The sequence below is a fragment of the Thamnophis sirtalis genome, unplaced genomic scaffold (genome assembly GCF_051295495.1).
Source record: "Thamnophis sirtalis isolate CommonGarterSnake01/CBP01778 unplaced genomic scaffold, rThaSir2_p1.2 scaffold_4, whole genome shotgun sequence".
Lineage (NCBI taxonomy): Eukaryota > Metazoa > Chordata > Lepidosauria > Squamata > Natricidae > Thamnophis > Thamnophis sirtalis.
The window spans coordinates 74,274,533-74,302,465 of record NW_028261384.1 but is presented as its reverse complement, the minus strand read 5'-3'; the positions used below and the strand labels follow the sequence as shown (position 1 = coordinate 74,302,465).

The 27,933-nt window shown below is 39.9% G+C and overlaps 1 protein-coding gene across 6 annotated transcripts in view; it reads right to left on the bottom strand.

Annotated features, from left to right (window-relative positions):
* The window catches only part of HECW1 (HECT, C2 and WW domain containing E3 ubiquitin protein ligase 1), a 274,097-nt gene that overhangs the window by 141,910 nt on the left and 104,254 nt on the right, over positions 1-27,933 (bottom strand). For all 6 annotated transcript variants that reach the window (XM_087713122.1, XM_087713121.1, XM_087713124.1 and 3 more), the window contains one exon: positions 25,996-26,103. In XM_087713122.1, the coding sequence (XP_087569248.1) occupies positions 25,996-26,103 (108 nt within the window). The remainder of the gene's footprint in view (positions 1-25,995; positions 26,104-27,933) is intronic.

Below are 27,933 nucleotides of genomic sequence, written 5' to 3'. Positions count from 1 at the left end.
CCTGCATGTGAGATAGGGCAAGCTGGAAGGCACAAGCAGTTAAAGGTGAGTTATCTTCTTTACCTGGAAAGAAAGGGCCCTTGGGTATACACAAGAATGGAGACCAGCGATGCATTTCCTAATTGTCCATGGTTCCCTTTATTCCCTCTCCTCTCAGCAAAATAACAGAACATCAGTTGAGGAAGGGAGGAGTGATTTCTGATGCTTCTTAACAAATTCTGGGAGTGTCAGTGGGAAAAGCAGCAGGAAACCAGAAGTCGCTTCCATTCCCACTGCTTTTATTTCATTTTCTTTCTCTGTTCAGACAAGGAACTATCTCTGAAAGAGTAACCCAACAAATCCCAGGTTATCCCATTTTATTTAAAAAGCTTACTTTACCCAAGTATCAAATTTATAGTATAATTCTCTACAGAGGAAATAATTCCTTTTGTGCTGGTGCTTATGCTTTAATGCTTATTTCCTTGTAAATAGTTTACATTTGCAATCCTTGAGTGCAATATCAAACGTGTCTAATCAAAAATCACCCGCACTAAGTTCAGTGAAGTTTTCTTCTATTAACTGAGGAGTTGCAAAAAACATTTCAGGATAGAAGTCAGTCAAGAACAAAAACTAAGTTACGGTGAAACCTATGATATCATGCAAAAGGCATAAATCTCTGTAATGCTATATTTTGTTAGACAACAGATTGTTTTTGAAACTGAGATTCCCTCCAACCAAGTAGCCTTTTAAAATTGCCTTTTCACTTTTAAAAAGCACATTCATTTGAAACTGTTTGGGCATTGGAAGGATGCTTTTTATGAAATGTGCTCTTCCTGGTTTGGAATATGGCACTAGCCACAACTCCAGGAAAGGGATGGGGGAGTTCCTGTTGTTATTGGGTAATCTTTAGTGGCTGCTAGCAGTCCTGCAACAGACATCATCACATCAGACACACTTTATCAGGCTATGCCATAGGGACCAGTGTGGATTGCTGCTCAACTATCTTTCTTCCCATACTGTAGCAGTGTTGCTGTCTGTGCTGCTGAATTCTGTGTTCAGATTCATGGTGGTGTTCTCCAGGCTTATGGTTTTGGAGGGCCTTCAACCTGTTTTCTCTGGGTTCAAGATCTAAATGGCACAGGAAGTCATGGTCACCATGGGAGCCAAGGTTCAACTAATTCATAGTCCAACTGATATGATTAGTTGCACATTGGATCTGGTATATGCCTCAGGGCAGGAGCATCATGATTTGGAATCTGGGAATGTTAACATCAGTCCCTTGCTATGAACAGATCACTCCTTTTTGGCTCTAAAGTTCTCTGCAGCTGCTCCTCAATGCCAGGAGGTGAGGCTTATTGATCCAGGTGCCTGATGTGCCTGATGGACCCAATGTAGTTTCACAGAGAGCTTGGACAGCTTTTCTCAAATTCTGGTACATATTTCGCTGATACCCTTATCGTGGCTTGGACTGAGTAGACAATGAGGTTGCTGGACTGGATTATGCCTGTGTACATTCTCTGTACACATGATTTCATAGTGTACCATGGTTTACTGAGCAGCTCTGAGAGACAAAGTGACATGATATGTTAGCCAATTTAGTAATACTAATTAAAAAGTGAAGTGAGACAAAGAATGAAATCAACCTAGCACAGGTAAGAGTCTTTACTGGGATTTACCTTGAGACAATAAGGGCAGCCAAGTGCACTTATTTCTTTACCCCCCATTGCAGCTGTAGATTAGTTTAGTTTGTTTAGTTTTCCTTTATTTGTATGCCGCCCTTTTCCCTGGGGGGACTCAGGGCGGCTCACAATTCAGAAGGGTGGGGGGGCAAGACAAACAGTATTCCAAACATGGAGACAATACAACATATTAAAAGAAAGCACAACAGTCACACAATTCGGGTGGGGTTAAAATCTTAACCGCAGGCCAGCCGGGACAGCCAGATCTTTAAAGCGGCGCGGAAGGATTGGAGGGTGGCGAGGGTCCGAATCTCCACGGGGAGTTCGTTCCAGAGGGTCGGAGCAGCCACCGAGAAGGCTCTCCTCCTAGATAGCTGCTTGGCAACCTGTTTCCTCCTAGATAAGGAGGACCCAGGAGAATTTTTACAGGGTTACTGTGAGGAATATTCACAGCATCTTCTGGGCAAAGCTACTTGACTTCACTCAGTATTGAAACTCCAGCTGGTCAGGGTCCTTGAAAGCTAATGTATGAAAACTTAATTCCTTACTTTGTAAGTCTAAACTGGAAGCTTTAGCCCAAGTTTCAATAGCTCTTTTCACTTTCAAACTGTAATTTATGACAGCTCACTCAATTAATTCCTAGCCTCACATCTTACATGTTACTGCTTCATAATATGGTTTCTGTATTTTTCTTTTCCCAGTTATATTTATTAGGTTTTCCTAATTATATTTATTAGGCTTATTAGGTCAAGTAATGATAATTGATTCCTTTTAATTAGTGCTACTAAATAGATTAACAGATCATGTTCTAATGAATAAAATATCAAGCTCTAAATCAGTGCCGTCACATTAAGGCATTTAATTACCTGTGATTTGTTTGATTAAAAAAGTTATGCATTTGAATCTGGATATGAAACAAGAAATAATACTAGGATTTTATTGAATGTTTCAGTTTAATATTGGAATATAAGATTAACCAGATAAAACTATCATTGATTAAATTTTAATAGAAGTTAACTTGCTAAATAGAGTTAACAAACCTAAGATGCTACCTACAGTACAGTGGTGGGATACGATGGGCATACTGGTCCCTGCTGGGAGCAACAGGTACCGTTCCGGTATGATGCTCTAGAGGGCCCACCCACCCTCCTTACCTGTATTTGAGCCAATCAGGCCTTTTGCGCATGTACACGGAGCGTACAGCACCTGCGCGATGCTTCGCCGAGCAGCTGGAGTGTTGCGGGCGGTAAGTATGCATGCGTGCTGCACGTGGTGGACGCCTGGCCCCATTGCAGTGTACTATTTGCAACAGGATCCGGAACCCACCACTGCTACAGTATGTGCACCTGTTGTGACCTGGCAGGAGTTGTTAGAGCTGTCGCCAGACTCCGACAGCGAGAGGGCTTATGAGTCGGCCTTGGAGGAGGTGGAGGACCCTGGACAGGGTGTCAACTCCGAGCAGGACGAGGAGAGACTGGTTGGCCACCAGGTAGCGTCAGAGCATTGGATCAAAGGGAATGTTCATGAAAAAAATTGGGAGTTGTATCAGGATGCATGCAGGCGCAGGGCTACTCAGCGTAATAACTACAGGAGGTGATTACGAACAGCTGATGCTGATCAAGATCCCTCCTGCTGATAAAAGAGACTGCTGGTGCCACGCCCTGGTTTGTAGAAGTCAATGTTCTCGTTCTTGTTCTCGTTTGCGTTCACAAACCGAGAGAAGCCAACTTGGATAAATGGCTTGATAAGAGAAGCCGGTTTGCAGTGTTTTGTGAGTTATAGGACTTTTGCCAGAGCAATTATCTTTGTTTCTTTTGGGCTCGCAGCCAGCAAGAGCCGGGACTGATTAAAACATTCTTTTGTACGTCTGTTTGGCTTTTGTTCCTGAACTGAGAAGGGGGGGTCGGACTATCACCTTACAGAAGCATCTATTTTTCTCCTTGTCTAAAAATATTGTTGTCTTTCCATTCTCAAATTAAATTCCATTCTCAAATCAAATTAAATTACCCAATTTATAATCTTAACACAAACAGTACATAATGATACTAATTTAATTTGTTATTTATATTCATACTACATATATTATACATTTAACGTATATCTTGATCAGCAATAATATACAATCTCAAATGATTATAATTATGCTAATTTGGTTCTGTGAAAATACTTTTGTGCCACATAATTATTTGAAAAATTTACTTAATATATTTATCCTCTTTTTCTACTTAAGACTACTTAAAACACATACCAAATCTTACTATAAGCACAAAGTATTTATATCAGTGGTTTATAAATTAAACAAATTTACCTTCATCATAACTCAACATAAAATTTCCTGAATTTAAATATAATAATATTCTATAATTATCTTTAACATTTTCATTAATCTTTTTAGCACTCTTCATGAAGAGTTATTTTATTTTTCTCATTCAGAATTTCTCTTATTCTTCATTCTACATTGTTTTACATCTGCTTAAAGATCAGCTTTGATTTATCATTTGCTTTGAAGAAATGTTTACATTTATATTTGAAAGCAAACAATATACTGTAAATTGTATAAAGACAGTTAAATCATCAGGAAGCAGAAATTTGCATTTATATACAATTACAGAATTAACAAAGAAAGGAAATTTCCTGTGTTTTGGGTTACTTATTGTTGCATGTAGAAATCGTATAAATTAAATAAAGACTATGTGCAATCTTATTATAATCAAATATTATCCTCCAACAATTTAAAATTCCTTAATTACAGTGACACTAATCACTATTCTGTGATCAAATTTTTGCCTCTTTTCTATTTAGCTTGTAAGCTATTATTCTTTAGCTATTAGAAAGCTAACAATTTATTCAAAAACATTTTCAATGGGAGATAATGGTCGTTCTCTATAGAGTTTGATTCCAATTTCACTAATCTTGATCTATATGTAGCTGTTTTTTAATGTGTTATGTAGTTGATATTTTCTATATCACATATAAATACATAGTTGAGTTCATTGATTTTTAACATTTATTAGAAATACAAGAAAAAAGGCACCATGGAGAACTTAATATTAAAACAAATTATGGGAAATAAAGCTACATTAAAACTAAAACCGCACATTTTTTTCTTTTTTACCAAATTCAGTTTTAGGTTGAAGAAATAATAGAAAAATAATAGAAGTTCCAACAGAGAAACATACAATCTTTCATCAAAAATAAAATTTGCATATATTAGTTCTTAATAAATCTTATACACTCTGGAAACCGGAATACTATATTACATATTCTCTTTAGAATGACATAAACTCAACTGAGCCATATTGGCAATGTGAATCTATCACTGAAGACAAATAAGCCCAGAACTATTTTTGAAAAATATTTTAAAAAAATAAAATAAAAAAGAAAGCGTTTTCTGAAACTGCAAAAATTGTGTGAAAACTGGAAATTGTTTCAGCTCTTCCAAAATTCAAGATTATGTCACCTGAAAACCAAATTACTGTAGAGATTTATGTACTGGACAACTTTTAAAAATGATCTCAATAAATATTGAGAGATTCTTTAGCAATAAGAGTACCTTATTAGCAGATATATATAATAAACATAAATGTGATGTACTTCTGGCTCAGGAAACACATCGGTGACAGCAAGCAATAGGCCTAAAATGGCTGAAATGGAACTGGTGATTGAGAAACCACATGACCAATAAGGCATGATATGCATTAGAACAGGTCTCAGCATAATATCAGCTGTATTGACAGAAACAAACAACATTGAAATTCTCACTATTTAAACTGTTCTCTGTTACCTCTGTTTATAAATCTCCAGAAGTAAACTTCATTTCCAACAAACCAGATAAATTTACCAGATAAATGACTGAATACATTTTATAATTAGGAATTTTAATTGTCACAATGAGGATTGGGGATATAACCAGACCAATAAAGACAGGGCATGACTTGTATCTTGGGCAGATACTAATGCATTTGAACTTGTTCATGAGCTGAAATTGCCATTATCTTTCAACAATGGAAGATGGAGACGGAATACAACACGGATAACATCTTTGTTAGCAAGAAGATCACAGCATAATGCAGGAAAGTTGTTGATAAGCCAATTCCACACACTCAGCATAGTTCCATTGCGAGTATGGTACATGCTTTAGCGAAACCCTAGGAAGTTCCTTTTCATAGACATGTTAACCTTAAGAAGGCTAAATGGTGAACTTTCACAGCAGCTGGATAAAGATGGGAGGAAGATCTCTCCATACCATAAATAATTATGGCATCACTAGTCGAGCCGCTGCATCGGTTGCTCGACCGATCTGCGGCCTGGCACTGGGGCAGCCGCGAAGCGCATGCGTTCGCGGCTGTCAAAGACACGCTTACGTCAGCGGCTGTCTTAGTGTAATACAATGACAAGCTGCCGCTGACGTTAGCCTGTGACGCCTCCCCCTATGGTCTGGGGGCGGTCCTGAGCCATGTCCTCCCAAATGGCTCAGAGGCCCCCGTGGCTTTTTACTCCCGGACACTCTCCGCTGCGGAGCGTAATTACAGCCAGATAGACAAGGAGGCTCTGGCTGCAGTGTCCAGGTTTAAAAGTTTCACAACTACCTCTATGGTCGGCACTTTACCCTTGTCACTGACCATAAGCCGCTCCTTGGGCTTTTGGCAGGCGATAAGCCGACCCCTCCCATTCTTTCCCCTAGAATGACACGATGGACGGAGTTCTTGGCGGCGTATTCTTATACGCTGCTCTACCGCCCGGGCAAGCAGCTGGGGCATGCCGATGCCCTTAGCCGCTGCCCCTTGCCGGACCCTGACCCGGCCCCAGTGCCTTCTCTGTCCGTTTTCCTTATTGCCTCCTCTGGCCTGCCCCTTTCTGCTGCGGACGTCACGGCTCACACTAAGGCTGACCCTGTCTTGGCTCAGGTTTGCTCTTGGGTCCTCCACGGATGGCCCTTAGGAAAGGTGGCTGACAGCTTCCGGCCCTTTAAGACCCGGCAAGCTGAATTGTCCCTACATGGCAGGTGTCTTATTTGGGGGGATCGGGTGGTGATCCCTTCCGTGCTGCGCTCCCAGGTCCTGTCTCTGCTCCACAAAGACCACCCCGGCATAGCGCGGATGAAAGCGTTAGCATGCAGCTATGTCTGGTGGCCTTTGCTGGACTCAGAGATTGCGGCCTACATGGGCCGCTGCACTACTAGCCAGCTCTCCCGACCTAACCCCCCAGCTGGGCCATCTCATGAGTGGGAGGCTCCGAGAGGCCTGTGGTCCCGCCTACATGTGGATTTTGCCGGCCCCTTCCATGGCCAGATATTCCTGATAGTGGTGGACGCCTACTCTCGCTGGGTGGAACTGGTCCTTATGGCCTCCATCTCTGCTGAGAGTACGGTCAGGGCCCTGCGCCACTTGTTCGCAACCCATGGGTTGCCAGACGTAATTATTTCCGACAATGGGCCCCAATTCACTTCCACCACGTTTCAGGAATTCCTGGCCTGTCAGGGTATCTGGCATGCGCCCACAGCACCGTACCATCAGGCCTGCAATGGCCGGGCGGAGCACGCGGTCCGATCGGCCAAGGAGGCACTTGGCCGGATGAACTGGGGCGACTGGCAGTCGAAGGTGGCGGCTTACCTGCTAAGCCAACATTCCACCCCCTGCCCAACGACCAACAAAAGCTCTGCAGAGCTCTTGATGGACCGGCGCCTGCAGACCCCCCTGGATAGGTTTCACCCACTCTATTTGGGGGATCAGCCATGCAACCTGGGGGTTTCCCCTCCCCGCTCCTTCCTTGTGGGGGAACTGGTTTGGCTCGCTCGTTTTCTGGGGAACCTAAATGGGTGGTTGCCTCTGTTGTGTCCATAACCGGCCCCTGTTCCTACAGGGTCGGACTAGCCGATGGATCCGAGTGGAGGCGCCACGTGGATCAACTAAGAAGGCGTCTCCCTGCAGAGACTGGTGCCCCGACGGATCCAGGGCCCAACGACACAGCTGCCTGCCAGCCGGTCCCAATGCTCCAGTTCAAGGCCTTTCCCCAGGCAGGCCTCTCCTACCCCCTTGTTGCAGGGTTCCAACCTGCTGTTGACTTTCCTCAACCCGACACGGTTTCAAGCGACAGGTCCTTCCCCAGTTCAGGCCCCACCTACCCGGACGCCCAGTGTTGGTCGGCGCCCCATCCGCAAACTCAACCCGGTCCGGTTTTTGCTCCAGGTTCTTGCAACAATCCTTCTCCAGTTGCCGCCTCCCGGCAACGCGACACTTCCCCTGTTGCCGCGCCCCCTCGGCCCGGCCTACCTGTTATGTTGAGCCCGCCTTCTGGGCCATCCCAAGATGGCGCCGCTCGGAGCTCCACTCCCTTCGGGGAGGAGCTACGACGAGCAGGTCTCACCCCTCTAATGACTCCTGGAGAACTGAGGAGGTCTGGGCAGGTCCGGCGCCGCCCTGCCTATCTTGATGACTACGCATGCTCAAATGTTGGGCATGCGCTCTAACCGGGGGGAAGGGGTGTTGAGGACTCATAAAGTCCTCGAGTTACGACCGGGAGGCCAGCAACAGACCAGGCTGCGCCCTGATTGGCTGAGGCACAGCATAGCCTGTTGCTAGCTGCTCGAGCCAACCCGATTGGTCAGGATGCAGGGTCAGCAGTTGCCAGACGCCGGGAGAGCGCCCATTGGTCCGTCTGTTCTTACAGCCTGTATAAATACAATGTCAAGTGGAGGATACATTTGAATCGCTGTCAATTATCTTGTGAATAAACCTGAGTTCTGTGTAGTCCTGGCTCTCGTGTCTTCTCTACCCTCGATCCACTAAAGAAGCCAATCTTTTATTTAGATGGGGAAAGCTGTTTTCCTTACATCTCATGTTCTTACAGTTTCACAGGCATCTGAATAAAAGACTTTGGCTTCTCTGCCACTTGGATCAGCCTCTTCTGGTGCTCTTCAAAAAGTAAGTACAGTAAAGCCATGAGAAATAAGAGGGGGAGGACCAGATCCAACCCACAGAGGCTCCATTTCGGCTTGTAACAAGCCTGGGGAGGCCTCTGGAGGCCCACACAACCTGTTTTGGCCAGGAGAGTGCTACAGGAGACCTTCCAGGCCAAAAACGGGCCACGGGAGGCCACTGGTAGAGGGTTAGAGGGTTTCCTATTTCCAGGCCAGCCTTGTGGGCCAGATCTAAAAACCCCACGGGCCGAATCTGGCATGTGGGCCTTGAGTTTGACATCCCTGCTGCAGGGGTGGGTTCTGGCAAGCACTACTGCCGGTTCCCTCATGTGCATGCTGCTTGCACGTGCGTGCACAGTGCGTGCACGTGCGTGCACAGTGCATGTGCAGTGTAAAAAATTGTTCTGCGCATGCACAGAACTGAAAAACAAGATAGCTGTGCCAATGGCACCACCTGGGGAACTGGTTTGCGGGTGTGGCAGGTTGGGTCGCTGCCAGTTCCAGCGACCCCAGCCGCCAAACCACTACCTGTTTGGCGAAACCGGTCAGAACACAACACTGCTGTATAACATATAAGGAACGACGAACTAATCCCCAACAACACATATTCATCTATGCAGATGATATAAAAGTGGCTGCACACTTTTGATGTGGTAAGTGGGAAATCTATGGTAGCACTTGAAGAATTAGGATGATATTACACTATCAAACACTTAGAGCCCAATCCAAAAGTGTGTTCTTTCCACGTCCAAAATTTGAGTTGCAAAGGAAGAGTTGGATGTTATGTGGTAAAGGAACTGACTATAGGACTATCCAACACCGAAGAATCTGTGTGTGACACTCAACAGGATGCTCTCTTTAAAAAAAGCACTGCCTGAAATTAAGCCTAAAATCAGTTTGAGGACCAATATCATCACGAAATTGATACTCTACCCATGGGAAGCTCAACCATCTATTTTGCACACACAGCTTTAGCCTTAAGCATTTCTGCAACAGAATATGCTCCAGTATACGGCACATCTGCACATGTGAAACAAATTGATATTATTGTCAATGTAGTATACACTTAGTGATAGGATGTTTCAAACCTACACCAATTGAGAAAATATATTCTCTCACCGGCATTGCCCCACCTAAGATCAGGAAAGAGGTTACAATAAACACTGAGAGAACTAAGCAAGTTTCCGACCCTTGACATCCTGTGAAAAGACATATGGCCCAAGTCATCCAATTCAGCTCTAGAAACAACTTTATGGCAAAAGTGAACATCATTGAGGGTACATAATAACAAAATCAAATAAAATTATGGAGGAGACAGTTGTGGCCTGTCAGCTGCTGGCTCCTCCAGCAGCCAAATCAGAGGAGGAGGTGTGTGGGAGTCAGGGTCAGCATCAGGGCAACCTGGGAGCCTGAGGGAGAAGAGGGAATGGAGCTGGGGGAGAGAAAGAGAGAGAGAGAGAGAAAGGCGGAGCCCCCAGATGAAGATTTAATAGCCCCCAGGTCCAGAGGTGGTTGATGAAGAAGCTAAGTCCAGTGCCTGACATGCTGCTGCGCAGAAGGCAAAGAAGAGGAGAGCGGTGGAAAGACGTGAGCCGATGCTGAGGAAGGAAGAGCCACCGCTGCTAGTGAGGCCTCACTCTAGCTCTGGCGATAAAAGGCAAGGGGTGGAGATGAATAGATGTATCAAACAACTATTCATCTTCTGGCCAGACAGACTTTTTAGCCTGCAAGAGAAACCTTTTGCTGGGGCTGCCAGCATTCCTACTACAGGAATCTTTTTTTCCTATCAAATTTTTATTTTTTATATTCTTTATACATATCAATGCGTGAATGGTGTGGTAACTGGGTAACATACATTTCAGTACACATAAACATAGTCTTATTATTCCTAAATATTACATTTCATTTCCATTATTTCATATTATTTATACATGCCTTTTATTATCACCCTTCATTTTCAACCATCTTTCTGTCCTTTTGTATATCTTAACATATTAACATATAATTATTATTTTCCCCACTATTTTCTCTCCCTATTTTAACTTTTTTTCCCTTTCATATCACTATAATATTCAAAAACATGTTTTTCACCTATTTTGTTGTTCATATTTCCTTAGTAAAATCAAAGTTCCATTCTTCATTCTTCCATTATTCAATATATTCTTATACAGTTTTAGTATAAATCACAATCATTTATACATTTAGGGTATTTCTATTCATATTCTTTCCAATTCTACTATTAGTACACATGTATGTGACTATGTATGTATGTATGTATATTTATGTATGTATTTGTGTATGTATGTGTGTGTATGTATATGTGTATATGTATGTTTATATACACCATCCTCAGGCTGGTGTTTTCGGCTTCATGTTTGTGTGAGTAAGGTGTGGTCAGAGCTGCCGTCTTTCTATAAATCTTGGTGGGTGGGTGTGGAGTGCTGGCTTTGTTTCAATAAGTGGATTGATTGGCTGTGTAGTTGTATCATGATTGGTAGATTGGTGCTGATTGGTGCTGGCTGTGTGTCCATTGTTGTTTTGTGTTGTAACGGCCTGAGTGGTAGGTGGGGCTCGTTTGTTGACTAGGGCTGGTTTCCAGATGTCTGGTAGGTGGGAGGTATCGTCACGTTTATTCATGTTGTGGGGTTGTTCAATAGCTTCCATAATTATTATCGAAATAGAGAAACACCCCCACAACATGAATAAACGATTAGTAAAATCTTACACAGGAAAAGACCCGAATACAACAAGACCAGCATATATATATATAAATGTGTGTGTGTGTGTGTGTGTTGCATTTGTGCTGATAAATAAATAAATAAATAAATAAATAAATAAATAAATAAATAAATAAATGCAACATTAAAAAATGGCTTTCTGCCTGGATGGCTCCTAGGGTGAGCCAAAAGAAAAGGGAAGCAGTATGCTCCCTCCCATATTTGGGCATACCAGGGGTTGTGACACAATACATACATACATACATACACACGCACACACACATACACACACACACACATACACACATACAGCATATATCCCTAATCGCCTATTGTTAAGTTCTAACCTTCCATTTTTTACATATTTAGTAGTACAGTCATTCAAAATCTATTTTTTCAATTCTTCGTATCCATTTATATTAAAATATTATCCTGATATCCATCACACTAAAATAATCTAACCTGTATAGTTCTGAGATTAATACAACATTATTGAAATATATTCATAAAAATATTATTTTACTCTATTTTCCCTTATCCATCATCTCTTAGCTGCATCCGAACTTTTAATCTTATTTTTTTTTAGTTTTCCTCCCATATTTGTCCCTTAGGTCTTTTATTCCCTCTATTTGACTATGCAGTCTAACTTTTCCTCCCAACTCTACTCTTTCTCACTGTCTAATTCCAGAACTATCCATTCTACCTCCTACCTCTTTTTCCCAGTTCTCTTCTTGTTTCTCTCATACCGTTTAGGTCTTTTACATTTACATCCTTTTTATTTCCTTAATCGCTATTTGTTTTGGCAACATATCCTCCTTGCTATCTTCTTCTTGCTGATTTTTCTCCACTTTCCCCTCTATTTCTTCCGGTAGCTCCATTCTTTCTTCCTTGTCCTGATCATTGTACATTATTCTTTGTATTAAATTTCCCAATTTTTGGTCTATATGATCAAATATTTTTTCAATGCTTTAAAAAAGCTCCATTCTGTTTAGTTTCTCCTCACTTCCATCTTGTGTTGTGTCTGGGTTTAGTCAATCTCTTTTTTAGTCCACTGTCCAGAGTTCATTAATTCAAAAAGCCAAACTTCCAAGTCACAATTTTAAATGTCTTATCAATAGTCAGTCCAAACAATTTAAATTCACCAGGAATGCCTCTTCAAATTACTTTATATATTCAATAATATTCACTGATGTTCACGGGCTCTTAACTGAAGTCCTTAGTAAATAATCAAATCTCTAGTGGTCTTAGAGTAGGTCTGTGTCCAACAGATATTTCCAGTCTTTTTGAATAGTTATTTCCAAGCTTGCATATTTCCCTTTTTGTCAGCAGATGACGCTCTCACTTCTGCTTCAGCCTCTCTGCAATATTGTTAACAGTTCCAATTTCAATTACTTTTAAATTACAAATCCAATAATTGAGCAATGTTTGTAAAGAGAAATTTGGGACTTTAATTCCAGCATTTTAAAATACCACATCTTTTATCTTTGAGGAACCAAGTTTCTATTTATTATTTAAAAAGCAATTTTTCTTCTTCTTCAATTCTCCCTGTGTGCCCATTCGCAGCTTCAATAAATAGTTTTAAATATGCTTCTCTTTTGGATTCCTGGGGTCAACTTCCAATAAAAAAATATTTTCTCACCCAGATCACACTCTATTCACTTTATCCACTCCAGCACAGTCTTAGGTATTCAGACTGTCCCCGGCTTCATGGTGGCCATTTTGGCTGCTGCTGCTGCTACTCTTCATCTTCATATGAGGGGCTTTCCAAGTCAGGGAGGAGAGATGTGGCTCTCCTCAACCTGCCAGGTGGTTCCCTTTTATTCACCACCCCTTCAGGGTAACTATGGTCAAAATTTGGACCCTCTAACAGGGAGAGGTCAGAGCTGACTACAGAGCTTGCAGATCAGGCTTCCGAAGGTGCCAGAAGTACAACCAGAAGTCTCCTAATAAAGGAATCTTTTGAGTTCATGCCACAGCGTTTATCGTATTTGGGTCAAAACAGAGACTGTCAAGCAAGGAATAACATTAAATAAGGATGTGGCTGAAGGAAACTTCCTGATATTATTTGGAGGATCCTGAATTAGTTGAGAGTCAGAGTGCCTAAGTGTAAAACCAATATGTTCAAGTGAAGACTCTTAGCAGGTAACAACACTCTGTGTGAATTGAGAGAAATAGAGTCCAGCCTATCTACAGATATGTTGGCTTCTACCAAAAACATGTACAGTACCAATAATAACTTATTTTAGGCCAATGACAAAGTCAGAAAGGTGGCTTCGTTCTGGCAATTTAAAGTTTGACCAAGATATAGGAGGAGGAGGAGGAGGAGGAGGAGGAGGAGGAGGAGGAGGAGGAGGAGGAGGAGGAGGAGGAGGAGGAGGAGGAGGAGGAGAAGATGATGATGATGATACTGGACTAAGAATGAAGATGTGCAGGTTCAAATCCATTTTCAATTTTCAAAGGTTAACATATGATTTTAACTCAATCATTCATTTAATGTTCAATTTAATATAATAGCATGGCTGATGTGAAGGTAAAATCTGAAATATGAAGCATGCCATCTTAAACTTCTGAGGCAAGGTAGGATATAAATAGTTGGGTTCTTTTCCAAAATTTTGAAATGTTAGACAAAGGACAATGTAGTGAAGAAAATAAATTTCAAATTTATGTACCCCAAGCTTAATCCAATTCTTTGAAATAGTTTGTTATTTCTCCCATTGCATTTATGTAGGGTAATGTAAAAATAATAATTAGTATTTTGGAATAGCATGTATATTTTTGCCAGCATAGGTTTTGCTCCTGTATTATGTGACACATGTGTTAAAATAAGCTAAATAATTAACAACAATAAAACAACCCATTAAAAGGCTAGACTTCCTATATCTATCATTACACATATTAATTTTCCCCTGGAAATATATTCAAAAAATGAGGCCAGCTCCATTAATCATTGCATATTCGTTCTTTTCTGTTCAACATGCATAACGTTTTTTAATATCAACTACATCCAATGATATTGTAAGTCTAATATCTCCATGGCAACAAAGCAAGGAATTGTCCATTTGAGAGAAGAGAGATACCAGAATTGGGTAACTAGGGAATTCTAAGAGAGCTCTAAGCTGTTTTCCAGTTGCTTACTGGCATCACAGATGCATCTATTGGTTCTTATTCCATTTGATTAAAAATGAATGTAGTTGAGATATAAATAAAGGCCACTTCTCTTCTTTTAATATAGTTTTGGTACAAAAAGACAGTCATGACCAAAACCTACTTCATTACAGCAGAAAATGTTACACTCCTTTATACATGTGAATTATAGCACATGCTATTCCTTAAGTTATCTGCATTTGTAAGCGTGACACAATAACTTATATTTTGATTACATGTATTGACTCAATTCCAGTGACGTTCGGTGAAGTTTATGGCCAGTGAGGCAAGCGGGCAAAAGCTGCCCTATGTCTGCTGCCCTATGTCTGCCAGCGCTTTTCGAAAGCCCCACCGAAGCCCCGCCGCTGTGTCTGCCATACAGGCGGGATGCATCCCGCTCTATGGTGGACACAGCGGCAGGGCTTTAAAGCCTTCGGAAAGCCCCCGCCGAAAGCCCAGGTGCGGCTTTCCAAAAGCCCCGCCGCTATGTCCACCATACAGGTGGGATGTGTCCTACTCTATGGCAGACACAGCGCCAGGGCTTTGGCGGGACTTTCGGAAAGCTGCGCCAAAGCCCCGGTGCGGCTTTCCGAAAGCCCCACTGAAGCCCCGCTGCTGTGTCAGCCATACAGGCGGGACGTGTCCCGCTCTATAGCGGACACAGTGCGGGGGCATCCGTTCAGACCTTTACTTTCCGACTGCTTCTCATCGCCGCCACACACTGTGACTGCCATACAGGCGGGACGTCAACCACTGTGACTCTGGCAGCAACTACCTCAGCCTTTTTCCTTTTCCTTTTTTTTCTTTTCATGATGACAGTGGTGAGGCCCTACCTCCCCTGACTGCACGTCCCTGCTCAATTCAATTCTGTATCTTAGTATCTCACTTCTTTTGTATCACTTATTCATAATACTAAGCAAGAGAATTTGACAGTCTAGGATAAAGCTGATTTTTAATTTTTCTATATTAATTATTATGCTGAAGACTCAAAATGGAGGTAGGGCAATTTCATTAAAATGAATTGGTGAGTTAAAATAAAAGTTCAGGAATTAGGTATGCACATGGGCTTGTTTAGCAAGTCCAGTTGGTTAGGTTCTCATTCTTTACTAAACTATGTTTTTAGCTATAATGATTGTCAATTTAGTTTATTGATTAGCATATTCAGATCTGACTTAATATGGTTTATTCAATAAAACAAGTTAAACAAACTATGATTCAGCATACGATTGGAATAAAATATTGCCATTTGTAAGTTACAAGTCATAATTTAAATTAGAAGCTGATGCTAAGCTTTCAAATGCTGGGCTGATGTTTGTGGGTTGGCCCTCTCTTTTTAAACAGATTGATTTAAAGTTGAATTGTTCTATGGTTTGAACACAGTTTATCATTTTATAAAATTATTTTCTTTATAATATTAATATATTTAGCAATATTTGAAATACACCATATTTAAACATTACTTGCAGTAATTTAGCTGCTGAGGCCATTGGGTGTCATGGTTTAATATTTTGCATACTTGCTTCTGACTAATTTGGGAATAAACAATATACCCAAATACAATATACTAAAATACATGAAAATATGTCATGTTATTTAGTACCTGAAACAATTAATCATATGAACAAAAACATGCATTGACTGAATTTTATCTTTGTATCTATGGCATTACTGATATTCTTTGAAATTTGGTGGATTATTTTTTTCTACAATTACATTCTAAGCCAGGAGTGTAAAATCTGATTGCATTGTGGGCCATATCGGAATGTATTGAAATTGTTTTTGCCCTTGTGATGCTGGGGTGGGCAGGGCCTGCGCAGGCCATATCCAGCCCCTGTGTTTGACACCCCTGTTCTAAGTAATGTACAAATTAAAAGTATGATGACATTATCATAGGAGTTCCTGCTTACATTAATTAGCCAGCAGAAAATAGAATTCTACAATATATTTCTTCTTACCACATTGACAATACCAGCTGGTGGATTAAACTGAATGAAATGGAATGAATCAAATAATGTCCTATGATATGCAAATGAAATACTCATTGTAACCATGGAAGCTGCACTTATTCATTCATCAGTTGTATAAAGCTCCTTGATTGGAATATGTTAATACAACCTTCTTTCATGACTATAAGTCTCAGAATTCCCCAATGCCAGTTACTGTGAAATAGACTAATCTAATCTGATACCCTCACTATGTAATTTAAAATGGTATGATTAACAACTATTTTTAAAAGTGCATCACAAAGCACAAAACATCATAGTGAAAACATATTTTCTGTTTTTTTTACATTCGCCTGTAAAAAAATAGCATTTCTATGCCACAGCATTCCATCTCTCTCTTATATACCACTCTAAACTTCAGAAACCTATAGGCATCATTTGGTTATCTGGATGCAAAATTGGCTTCAGAAATAACACTGGACAACAAATATGCATTTTTCTAAAGTTTACCCCATAGTGATTATGATAGATCCCTTCAAACTGAATACAAATAAAATTTCAGAATGATCTTATTACCTAGGAGTCTCTGAGAAATATGAAATTAATTTTTAATGAGTTTCATGTATAATTGCAAAATGTTTCTGATAATGCTGCATAGTTCAAAAGTGCTCATTTGTAGTCAATGTACAATGCATCTCACTATCTGATGCAACAATAGTCAGCCAGCATTGATGGGTTCCGGTTGCCTGGATGCTGTTTTTCCATTGTGGTAATGTGCTGTGATAATAGGGTAATACCTTACACCATATTGGTCAGTGACTACACCCAGATTTTTAGAAAAAAAGTGAATGCAGAAAATGAATCTTTAGTGATTGTGACTAGTGTAGTGACTTTCATAGTCTTGTATGCTGTAAGGCACAGGCGTCAAACTTGATTGCATCATGACCTATCATGACTTTTTTGCCTTTGCAAAGCCAGGGTGGGCGTGGCCTGCATGTCATGCATCTATCCCATGGGCCGCCAGTTTGATACCCCTGTTGTAAGAAGTTTGGCAGCCAGCTGAATGTAGTTTATTGCTTATTTGCCAAGAAAATTATCAACAATATCCTTTAATGTCTTCCAGATGATTTTCTTTGGCCCCACTATCAGATCTTAGAACCCCTTTTCATGATGATGTATCTGATCTGTGAATCAACAAAAATGTCCTTAATTTTGACATCTGTTTCAAATAACAAAGATTTTCACCTTTATTGTTCATTGTTTTCATTAAATCTTTATATGAAGCAGAGTCAAAAATATTTTTGTTGTGTCAACAAATAGTTCATGTGCCATGTGTTTTTTTTTCTGTCCGGGAACAGATTCTTTTGGAGTGACCATTTCTTTTTATTGTACTGCAATTCTCTTACATGGTTGTCCCCTTCACATATGTAAAAACATTATTTGATATATCTGAACTGCATTCCAAGCATCAGAGCCATTACCTTTTAGATCTCCATAGATATTTGTTTGTTAAATTTTATTGACCAGCCATCTCAGCATAATATAACTCTGGGCAACTTATAGTAATAAAATATGCCTTTACCTATACATTAAAACATAAATAAAAATCAAACATTAAAGTCTAAGGACACTTGGGCAGGATAGGGATGGAGTGGGATGGGGGGGGGGGAAGGTAGGATCTCTTGCTACTTGATCAACCACTGTACTGTTCTCCCACTGGGACTCCAAGCCAACTGGCAGAGCCATGTCTGTAGGCCTTACAAAAGAAAGGTTGATGCCAACCTCACATCAGGGGGCAAGATGTTTCAGATGGCAGAATCCTCCTGGACCCCGTCAGTCAGAATGATCGGGCTGATGGGACCCGCATCATGCCTCCTCTGCCAGCACAAGTGGTACAGGCCAATCCTGTACCTGAGTTACTGGATATGTTTCAACAATAGTCCCATGTTTTTATATGTTTCTTTCCTGTGTGAGGCATGGCCAACAGATACTGAATGGTGTACATTGTCATTGCACTAAAACAGAATATTTATATAAAATGATAGATTAAATTGCAGGTTATCTTTGCGATCAGCAGCCAAAAATCTATTAAGATTACATAAAAGTGTTCAGGAAGCAAAATCTTTCTTGTGCAATGTAACCCCAAACGTGGAATTGATTCTTCAAAAACTATTGAGTTATTATATGTTTCAATACTTATTTAGATATATAACTTTTCCAAAAGTACGCATATAAAAGTTTATTCCAACACATTCAAAATTAAAAATGGCAGAATAAAACAAAAACATTTAAAATCCCTTGGAAATTTTCATGTTTTAATTTATTTTAATATTTAAAAGGGGGGGGGTTAAAAATATTACTAGGTAATAAAAATGGAATATGTGAGAGGTAATGAAATGAATGTGTAACATGTTGTAGTCCGGTGATGGCCTGCAGAGCTAGCAGCAGAGTCAGACAGAGAGGAGATTGGGGATGAACATTGGCTAGTCCTGGAGTCTGGGGAAGGCTCGGACGAGGCCTCTGTATCAGAGGCAGAGAGGGGGCTAGGGCCATCTGGAAGTTATGTGCTGCCTCCAGAGCCTCCAGAGCCTGTCATCGGCGAGGAAGAGGAACAGGGGGTACAGGAGGAGCCTATTCTCAGTGCGAGCATGCAAAGAGCTGCCAGAAGGCAAGAACAGTTAAGACAAAAGGGGTGATTCAGGAGTAAGGCTTGGAGATTATTGGCCCCTCCCATAAGACATAAAGGCACGTGAGCCTTTGCAGGAAGCAACTTTGTTCATTCTGGTCGGTTTAAAGTCTGAAGCTCTGTTTTGACTCTGTGCTCCGTGTGGACGTGCAAAGTTAATTGCCAATTAAGTCTTTGGCAGTGTTTCAAGGGGACAGAAAGGAATACTAGAAACCATCAAGTTGGTTATCAAACCATTTGCCTTCTTTTGGGGTAAATTTTCAGTTAGCAGCCAAAAAACCAAATCCAGCCCTTTTCTGGAATTTAGTTGTAGGATTATAGATGCTTGTGTATATGTTGCCTAAGAGGCTGTGTTATGCTTGTGTTTTGGAGACCACTGACTTGGTTATACTTAAAAGAACTCATTAAAATATTTTACCCCAAAATTATTTAAATACCACATTGACTGCCTTACTTGCAGGTTTATTTACTCGTAATAATAATTCTTGACAAATTCCAGCTGATTGGGAGTTCCATTTATAAAAAGGTTGATAATATATTTCAAGATTCTTCAATTATAGATGGATTACTCTAACTGACATCAAAGCAAAATTGTATGCCAAGTATCTTTTATATAAAATTAGGCATTTGTTTCCCGAAGAGAAAACTGGTTTTATTCAGCTTGCTCCACTGTTGTTGATAACTACTTCATTTTATGCAATCTAATAAAAAATCTAAGGCTCAGAACGAAGTAAGGCTTGCAACAAATGTCAAAAACATATAAAAAATAAGAAAAAGGTCAAAGAAAAAATTTGTTCACTAATTGGCAGAAGATGGCAAGGAAGTAATGTGCAGGGAAGAGAAAGCAGAATGTTCTTTGCATCTGTGTTCATGCAAAAACACAAACCAACTTACTAAAAACAAAACTGTAAAAGTCAGGCTACGAGTGCAAATTTAAAAAAGCAAAGATGAGGTAAGAGAAAACCTGTCAGCTTCAGATTCAAATTCCAGGTCCTGATAGATTACATCCCAGAGTTCTGAAGGAACCAGCAGATGTGATCTCAGAATCTTTGAACCACATCTTTCAAAATTCTTGGAGCACTGGGGGATACCAAAGGATTGGAAAAGAGCTAATGTAGTTCCCATCTTCAAAAAAGAAAAAAAAATATAACAGGTCCAGGAAATTACAGACCAATCAGCCTGATATCAATACCTGGGAAGATCTTAGAAAAGATAATCAAGCAACAAATCTGTGAACACCTAGAAACAAATAAATTTATAACTAGTTTTGACGAAACCAACATGGTTTCGTCAAAAAAAGATCATGCTAAACAAATCTTATTTCATTCTTTGAAAAGGTGACTAAATTAGTGCAACAGCGAAATGCTAATGACATAGTATACGGAGATTTCAGTAAAGCATTTAACAAAGTAGACCACAACATACTTCTTGATAAGCTAGAAAAATGTGGGATAGACAGCATAATCACATGATGGATTTGTAACTGGCTGACAAACCATTTTCAATGTGTAGTTCTCAATGGAACTATAGCCACACAGAGGGAAGTAAGTGGGGTACACCAAGATTCAGTTTTAGGCCCAGTACTCTTCAATATCTTCATAAACGATCTAGATAGGGGAATGGAAGGGAACTTATCAAATTTGCAGATGACACTAAGCTAACAGAAATAGCCAACACCTCAGATAGACTCAAGCTCCAAAACAATCTCGACAAACTTGGACAATGGGCCCTATATAATAAAATGAGATTCAATGTTAAAAGTAGGGTTCTATTCTTAGGCAAGAAAAACCAACTGTAGACATATGGACTAGGTCAAACATAGTTCAATACAAGTAACTGTAGAGGGATCTTGGAAAAATGGACAATCACTTAAATATGGTGAACAGTGTGTAACAGCACCCAAAAAAGTCAGAGTGCATTAACAGAGGGATAGAATCAAGATCATGTGAAGTATTAGTATCACTTTACAAAGTCTTAGTATGGCCATACTTGGAATACTGCATCCATTTTTGATCATCACAATATAGAAAAGATGTTGAGACCCTGGAAAGAATGCAGAGAAGAGCATTAAAGATGATTAGGGGGCTGGAAGTTAAAACATAAAGAACTGTAGTAGGAATTGAATACGTCTAGTCTAGTGAAAAGAAGGACAAGGAGAAATATGATAGCCATGTTCCAGTATTTGATGAGTTGCCACAAAGATGAAGGGGAAAACTATTTTCCAATGCACCAGAAGGCAGAACAAGAAGCAATGGATGGAAACTAACCGAGAATCAACCTAGAACTAAGGAGAAATTTCCTAATAATGAGAACAATCAACCTGTAAAATGCCTTGCCTTCAGACATTCAGCTACCTGAACATTTCAAGAAGAGATTGGACAGCCATTTTTCTTAAATGGTATAGAGTTGACTCTTCTGCTCAAGCAGAGTGCTGGACTAGATGACTTCCAAGGACTCTTCCAACACTGTTGTTCTATGTCAGTGATGGGCAACCTTTTTGGCGTGGTGTGTCAAAAATCGGCAAAAAATCGAGCATAACTCGCGTTGTGTGTCACTTCGACAAAAACATAATTTTATAATAATCTTATAAAGGTGTAGCTTCCTGGAAATGTATTCCCTCCTTTCATCCTCACTTTTTTCCAAGAGCTGGGAATGATTAGTTTCAAAATGTCTATTTATATTCCACGTTCTGCTTACTACCGTTTCAGTACATAGAACGCAAAATGATCTGCCATTTTTTTCTATAATGCCATACATCTCGCTCCATGTCTCTTGAAAGGGTCGGCCACTGCCACTACCACTCCCTTTACTTAACCTTTGTTTTTTATTTTTTGGGTGCTCCATCAGTGGGCCAGTGACAGCAGATAGAATTATAGATAGCCAATTAGGGGTTAACTAGCCTAACAAGCTAACACAATCTCCCCCTCACTTATCTCAGTTATTGTGGGCAATTACAAGTCCATGGCACCCCAATAGTTGCTGCTAATGGCGCTCACAGTTCCTGTTGGCACTCCGCTGTTCCCTGCTGTGGTGCGGTCGTAACCGACAGTCCCAGGAGTAGACTCTCTGTGCCGGCCTGACTGGAGAGAGGCGCGCACTGTTCCCGCGCTCCTCTCCTGCGGGTCCTCCCTCGCCACACTGATGACGTGTGTGCGCACGGCATGCACGCCTTACCAGCAGCCCCTGCGCTCAGAAAGGGGCGGTGGCGATACAGTAAGTGAGTGTGGGCGGGGGAGATCACACGTCCCGCCCCCCCCCGTTCTTCCAGCACAGATTCTTTCATCCTCGGCGGCCGTGCAGGAGCCGAGGATGAATCGCATGAAATCCTGTGCGTGTCACCCCAAATGGCTACGCGTGTCAGCACTGACACGCGTGTCATAGGTTCGCCATCACTGTTCTATGTTCTACTCAAACTAATGCCTAAGAGTAAACACGGGAACATATAGTTCCATAAGAGGAAAAAATCAGTACCAACAAAGGAATCAGACAGGACCTTCCATTTTGTCTAATCTGTATATTAATTACATCTCAAAGTCCTTTCACTCTACTGATATACACATTGGTAAAGTTAAAAAAAAATGTAAACATTCTGCTTTATGCAGATAATATAGTATTGATGTCATACAGCCAGATAGGGATGAGAAGACTGCTACACAGGTTTAGTACATATTGCACACTCAGCTACCTGAATATTCAATAAGTCCAAAACTAAAATAGTTGTTTCTAGAAGCAATGGACCAGGTATAACTGGAGTTTGGATATGGAATATTTAAATCAAGTTCAGTCCTATATATACTTAGGACTTGTTTTTATAGAAACAGTTCCTAGTCCCACATTTTAAAAGGAGTTGGCCTGTGCCAATACCATAAGATTGTTCACCAAAAGTTACCTGGGTTCTCTAATTCCATAATTGTATATAACAGCAAACTACTCCCAATAGACTATGGAGATATATTGTATAAATGTCTCCTTACTGAAACAGAAACAATGTACTTTTTTGAAATGTATCTTCAGGAGCTGGACAAACCTACAGCAGCCCCAGCAGTATTGTTAGAGTTGAGTACATTCCCTATAGAACAGTTAAGAATTCAATTACTGACTGAAGATGTTATCCATGGACCCAGATAGATTACCCAAGCTCTGTTTTGAAAAGCAGTCACAGAAAATACAATCTTATGCTTGGGTTGTTCAACTTTCAAATGTCACCCACAATATGGATTCTCCATTCAATTCCTAGTCCAAACAGATCTAAAAGTAAAAGGAAGCTTTCATACAAAGAGTTATTGTTGTGGATGCCCAAGATGGTATTACAGCACTTCAATATGTCAAGTCTTTGATGTGTTTGGCTCAACACAAAACAGCCCCCTCATTAGAAAAATATTTAACAACTTACAAGTCTCAGCATTTCAGAAGAGCTTTTTGTAGAGCTCAATTTGAACTACTGAACTCCTTGATAAGACTTGGGAGGTTTCATAGAGTAGCTTTTGAAGAAAGGCTCTTCTTTTGTGGAGCACTGGCCATGGAAGACATTGGACACATTCTTTTTCACTACAAATGGTACTCTCTAGAAAGGGTTGTTTATTTACATTCTTATTTAAAAAGTAAAAAATATTGGGATACCTAGAATAAAACATATTACTTTTTGTAGAGAACAAACCTACATATCATTAATAAGACTGTATTCTTTTTCTCAAAAGACATTTTGAAGAGGACAAGAGTGTTTAGACCAGATAATGGTTTCCTATAGGAATTATGACTTACTACAAACATGCATTATTGTTTTATTTGTATCTTTGTATTATTTTTTCATATTTGACATATTCAAATCTTAATAAAATTTCTATTCTGTTATATTCCTGTTTAAAACTAAATAAGTTGTTCTTTTTTTCTTAGTATGTTTTATGTAATAGATAATTTAATTGTGATCTGTATTTTTATCTGAGAATAGTTTTATTCAGTTCACTAAAAATATAATAGTAGTATTAATGCTGTTATTAAAATTTTCTCACCTATCTTGACAGATGACTTATGGAAGCAAAGTCCAGAGCAAGTTTTGACAGGGCTCTGGCTTTGCCTGTACAAATATGCACAAAAATTCACCCCCATTGTGCTTGGACAAGCCAGCTGTCACCTTGCTCAAGCGAATTATAGAAGCAACTCCAGGGTGCAGTCTCACAGAGCTTTTCTATATACAAAAAACAGCAAAGCTAGATTATTGCCAATAATTGCTTCTCCTCTGCTTGGACAAGCTAGCAGCATATGGCAAAGTCTTCCAGCACAATTATTTTAAAAACAATTACAAAAGAATAATGGTAAATAAGAAATCTCATTTATTCAAAGTTTAGATCTTTCCCATTTTTATAATTATAAGAGACACATTTTTCATTATTTGTAATTACATATAATATCTAAATATAATTTAAGGATTGTGTAAAATAGATTCCACTAGATTCCTTTTTTAAAGGGAATGATTGAGTTGGAGAAAATAATTGAGTAACCCCTAAATGATCACCAGTAATAGGCCCTAAGAATCTGGGAGAAAAAAAATCCTAGGAGGAGAAGGGAAGCCATTCAAAGGAGCCAATATTGTTGCTTAGTAAACTATCTTGAGTGAGTATTTACTTATTTTATTGAAGGAGGAAAGAAATTAAGTGTTATATTTGAGAAGCAATTTATTTCAGACACACATTGCCAATAATCCCCCTTCAAACTGAAGTCAAATAGATAAAAGCAAACAAGAAGAAGTATGGTTTATCACATTGATTTTCATGTTCCAATAGCAATAGCAATAGACTTACACAGTATACCACTTCACAGTGCTTTACAGCCTTTTCTAAGTAGCTTACAGAGTCAGCATATTGCCCCCAACAATCTGGGTCTTCATTTTAAAGATGGAAGGCTGAGTCAACCTTGAACCAGTGATAATCGAACTGCCAAATTGCAGGCAGACAGCAGTTAGCAGAAGTAGTCTGCAGTTCCACATTCTAACGACTGAGCCATCACAGCTCTTGCATTCCCTTTCCTATTAATAATTCTAGAACAACTTGGAGATGAATGGAGAACATCATGTATAGTATCTCTATACTATCAGTGCAAGTAGAAATCATGACAAATCAAGTCAGTATATGTGGTAATAGATTTCAAGAGCTTTCATAGAGCAAGTCCAGTTGGGTTGGGAATGTTTTCTGTGGGCTGAAGAATAGAATAATTATTAGCTTAAAGAGATAGAAGTCTGTAAAGGTTTCCTGTAAGATGGATCTTAGATGCAATTATACTGTATATGCACATTTTTCATTATTAATAATATAGTACCATTAAATCTAACCTAGTATTTTGGTCATTTTCCAAACAGCAGTGTGCTTGCTTTATTATGTATTGCTTTGTTGTTGTCATTTCTTATAGTATACTTGGCCCAGCCTATACATATTTCTAATATCATTAAACTTATTTTCCTGAATTTTAGAGATAGCATATGAAAGCACTTAAAAGTTACTTCAGGAATAATGCAACTACAGTGTATAAAAGAGCACACAAAGGTACCCTGGGCTCTTGCTTTGTGGACCCAAAAGAACAACCTCTTCAAACTGCAATAAAGGAACAAATAAGAATGAATATGACAGTGCTAATAATCCATTCGTCTCTCTAAGAAGAAAATAATTACATATAGTCTTGTTTATTTCATAAAGATCATAAATTTTAGTTAAAGAACAAACAGACCCAAACCACTTGATATTTAAACATGTGGGTAATTGAGCATGACTTCCTGTGTTCAAAAATTCAAAAATGTCTGCTGATCAACACAATAAATGAACATTAGTTCAACCTATGCTGAAAAATGGAGTGATTATATTATTAAATTTTGATATGATTTGCAAGCACAGCTCCATCAATGTTCACTAAATTAGTGAAGAAGAACAATGATACTTACATTCTGCAAAGCAAGAGCTGGCATCAATTTTCCAGATAATCTGACCTTGGTGAGAGCCGTTTACTCCACGATTTTTGTAGTCTAAGAAGTTTTCTGATAGAATTTCATCTGGGAAGTAAATAAAAATGTATTATTTCACAGCAAAATAAGGAATCATTGGCAAATTGTTTATATGACTGTAAGCAGCTCAGAGTTACCCTGAGGTAAGATTGGCTGCAATAAATTTTATAAATAAATGAATAAATGAAATGTACTACTGTTGATTAAAGTAAAATTAGCATGAATTCTAAGGCAAATTAACTAAACAAAGAAAGAATTTCTTCATGAATACACACTTTCTTTATCACAAAGGATTGTAACATGCATACCATTTGTTTTATACTTTTAATAGTAATTTTACTATTATCATTACTAAATACTAAATATAATTAAAGTAATTGCAATTGTAATTTTTAGTAATGCAAACTAAAATAAAAATAAAGAAAAAATAGAACGTAGTACTGAAAAAGAAATACAAGCAGTCCTCAACTTTTGACCACTTTTGAGCCCAGAATCTCAGTTGTTGAGTGAAGCAGTCATTAAGCATGACAAGAGGGAGCTGAAATTTGCTCAATGGCCATGTGACTGCTTTGCTCAATGACCACAATTCTGGCATTCTCATTTGCAGTCATTAAGTGGTCTTGTGGGTTGTTAAGTGGAGACTCAGGTAAGTAGAGTGGGTTGCCGGGGGAGGGGGAGAGCCTGGAAGATTCTGATCAGAGCTAAAAAGCCTCCCTGACTAAATCAGAAAAGGATTTTCCATCCCGGGGGGAGAGATAGTCATGTATGATCTTGGCTGGACCTTCCATGGCCTACCCTTCCTGCCTGAAGAACTCTGTGCTCCTGACCTAATTGTGCTAACTTTCTGCTTGGATTTTATCACCATCTTAGTCTCTAAAGACTAGCTGTCTGCCAATGTTATAAGAACTTAATTTATTTATTTTTCTTTGTCCCATCTCACAGAATTCTTCAAAGCTTTGGCAAGTCTCTTTCGTAAATCCAATATAAGAAAATTATCCTGTCACCCTGTTACATTTTTATTGGTATATTCCTTTTAATGATTAATACTTTTGTATGTCCAGTATAGCATCATTTTCTGCATCATTATAGCTTATCATTTTAAATATAGTTTAATAGCAATCTTAATTTTGTCATATAAAACTCATATTCTATCACAGAGGTGTTAAACTCAAGGACCACAGCCAGATCCAGTCTGTGAGGTGATTAGATCTGGACGTGGGGCCATCCTGGAAACAATGAAGGACTGGCCTGCAGTGTCGCAGCCTGGACACTAATCTGCAACCTGATGGCGGCCATCCAGGCTGGACCACAGCCAGCCTTAAATCTGCCTTGGCCTGCCTTCTGGGCATGCGCACAGGATGCAGTAAGCGCGTAGGGCCTGGTATCCCTGGGGACTGCGTTCTGAGCACTTGCCTTTCACCCAGGATGCCAGCCCTCGCACGTTGGCTGCTTCCTATGTGCATGCCTGGGGGTGGTGGTTGAGGTGACACCGCAGATCTAAGGCTGGCTGCCATCTGCAGATTGGCGCCTGCTCCATCAAATGGGAAAGCCACGCTGCCTATCTTTCCCCCCGCACTCATCCCTTCCTGAGCATGGAGGAAGGAAGGGAATGGTAAGGGAATGGAATGGGACCTTTAGGACAATAGGGCTTCTGCCTACCAGGTGCAATGGGTGTTTCGTGACCCGACAAAAGCGTGAACATCATAAGCGCGCCGACAAAACCGCGGCGCTAAAACCGCGATGTCAAAAGCGCGCCGACAACAGCACGCCGACAACAGCGCGCCGACAGAAGCGTGATTTAAGTTAAGGTAAGGTTTAGGGTTAGGTTTAGGGTTAGGTTTAGGTTTAAGGTTAGGTTTAGGGTTAGGTTACAGCGCG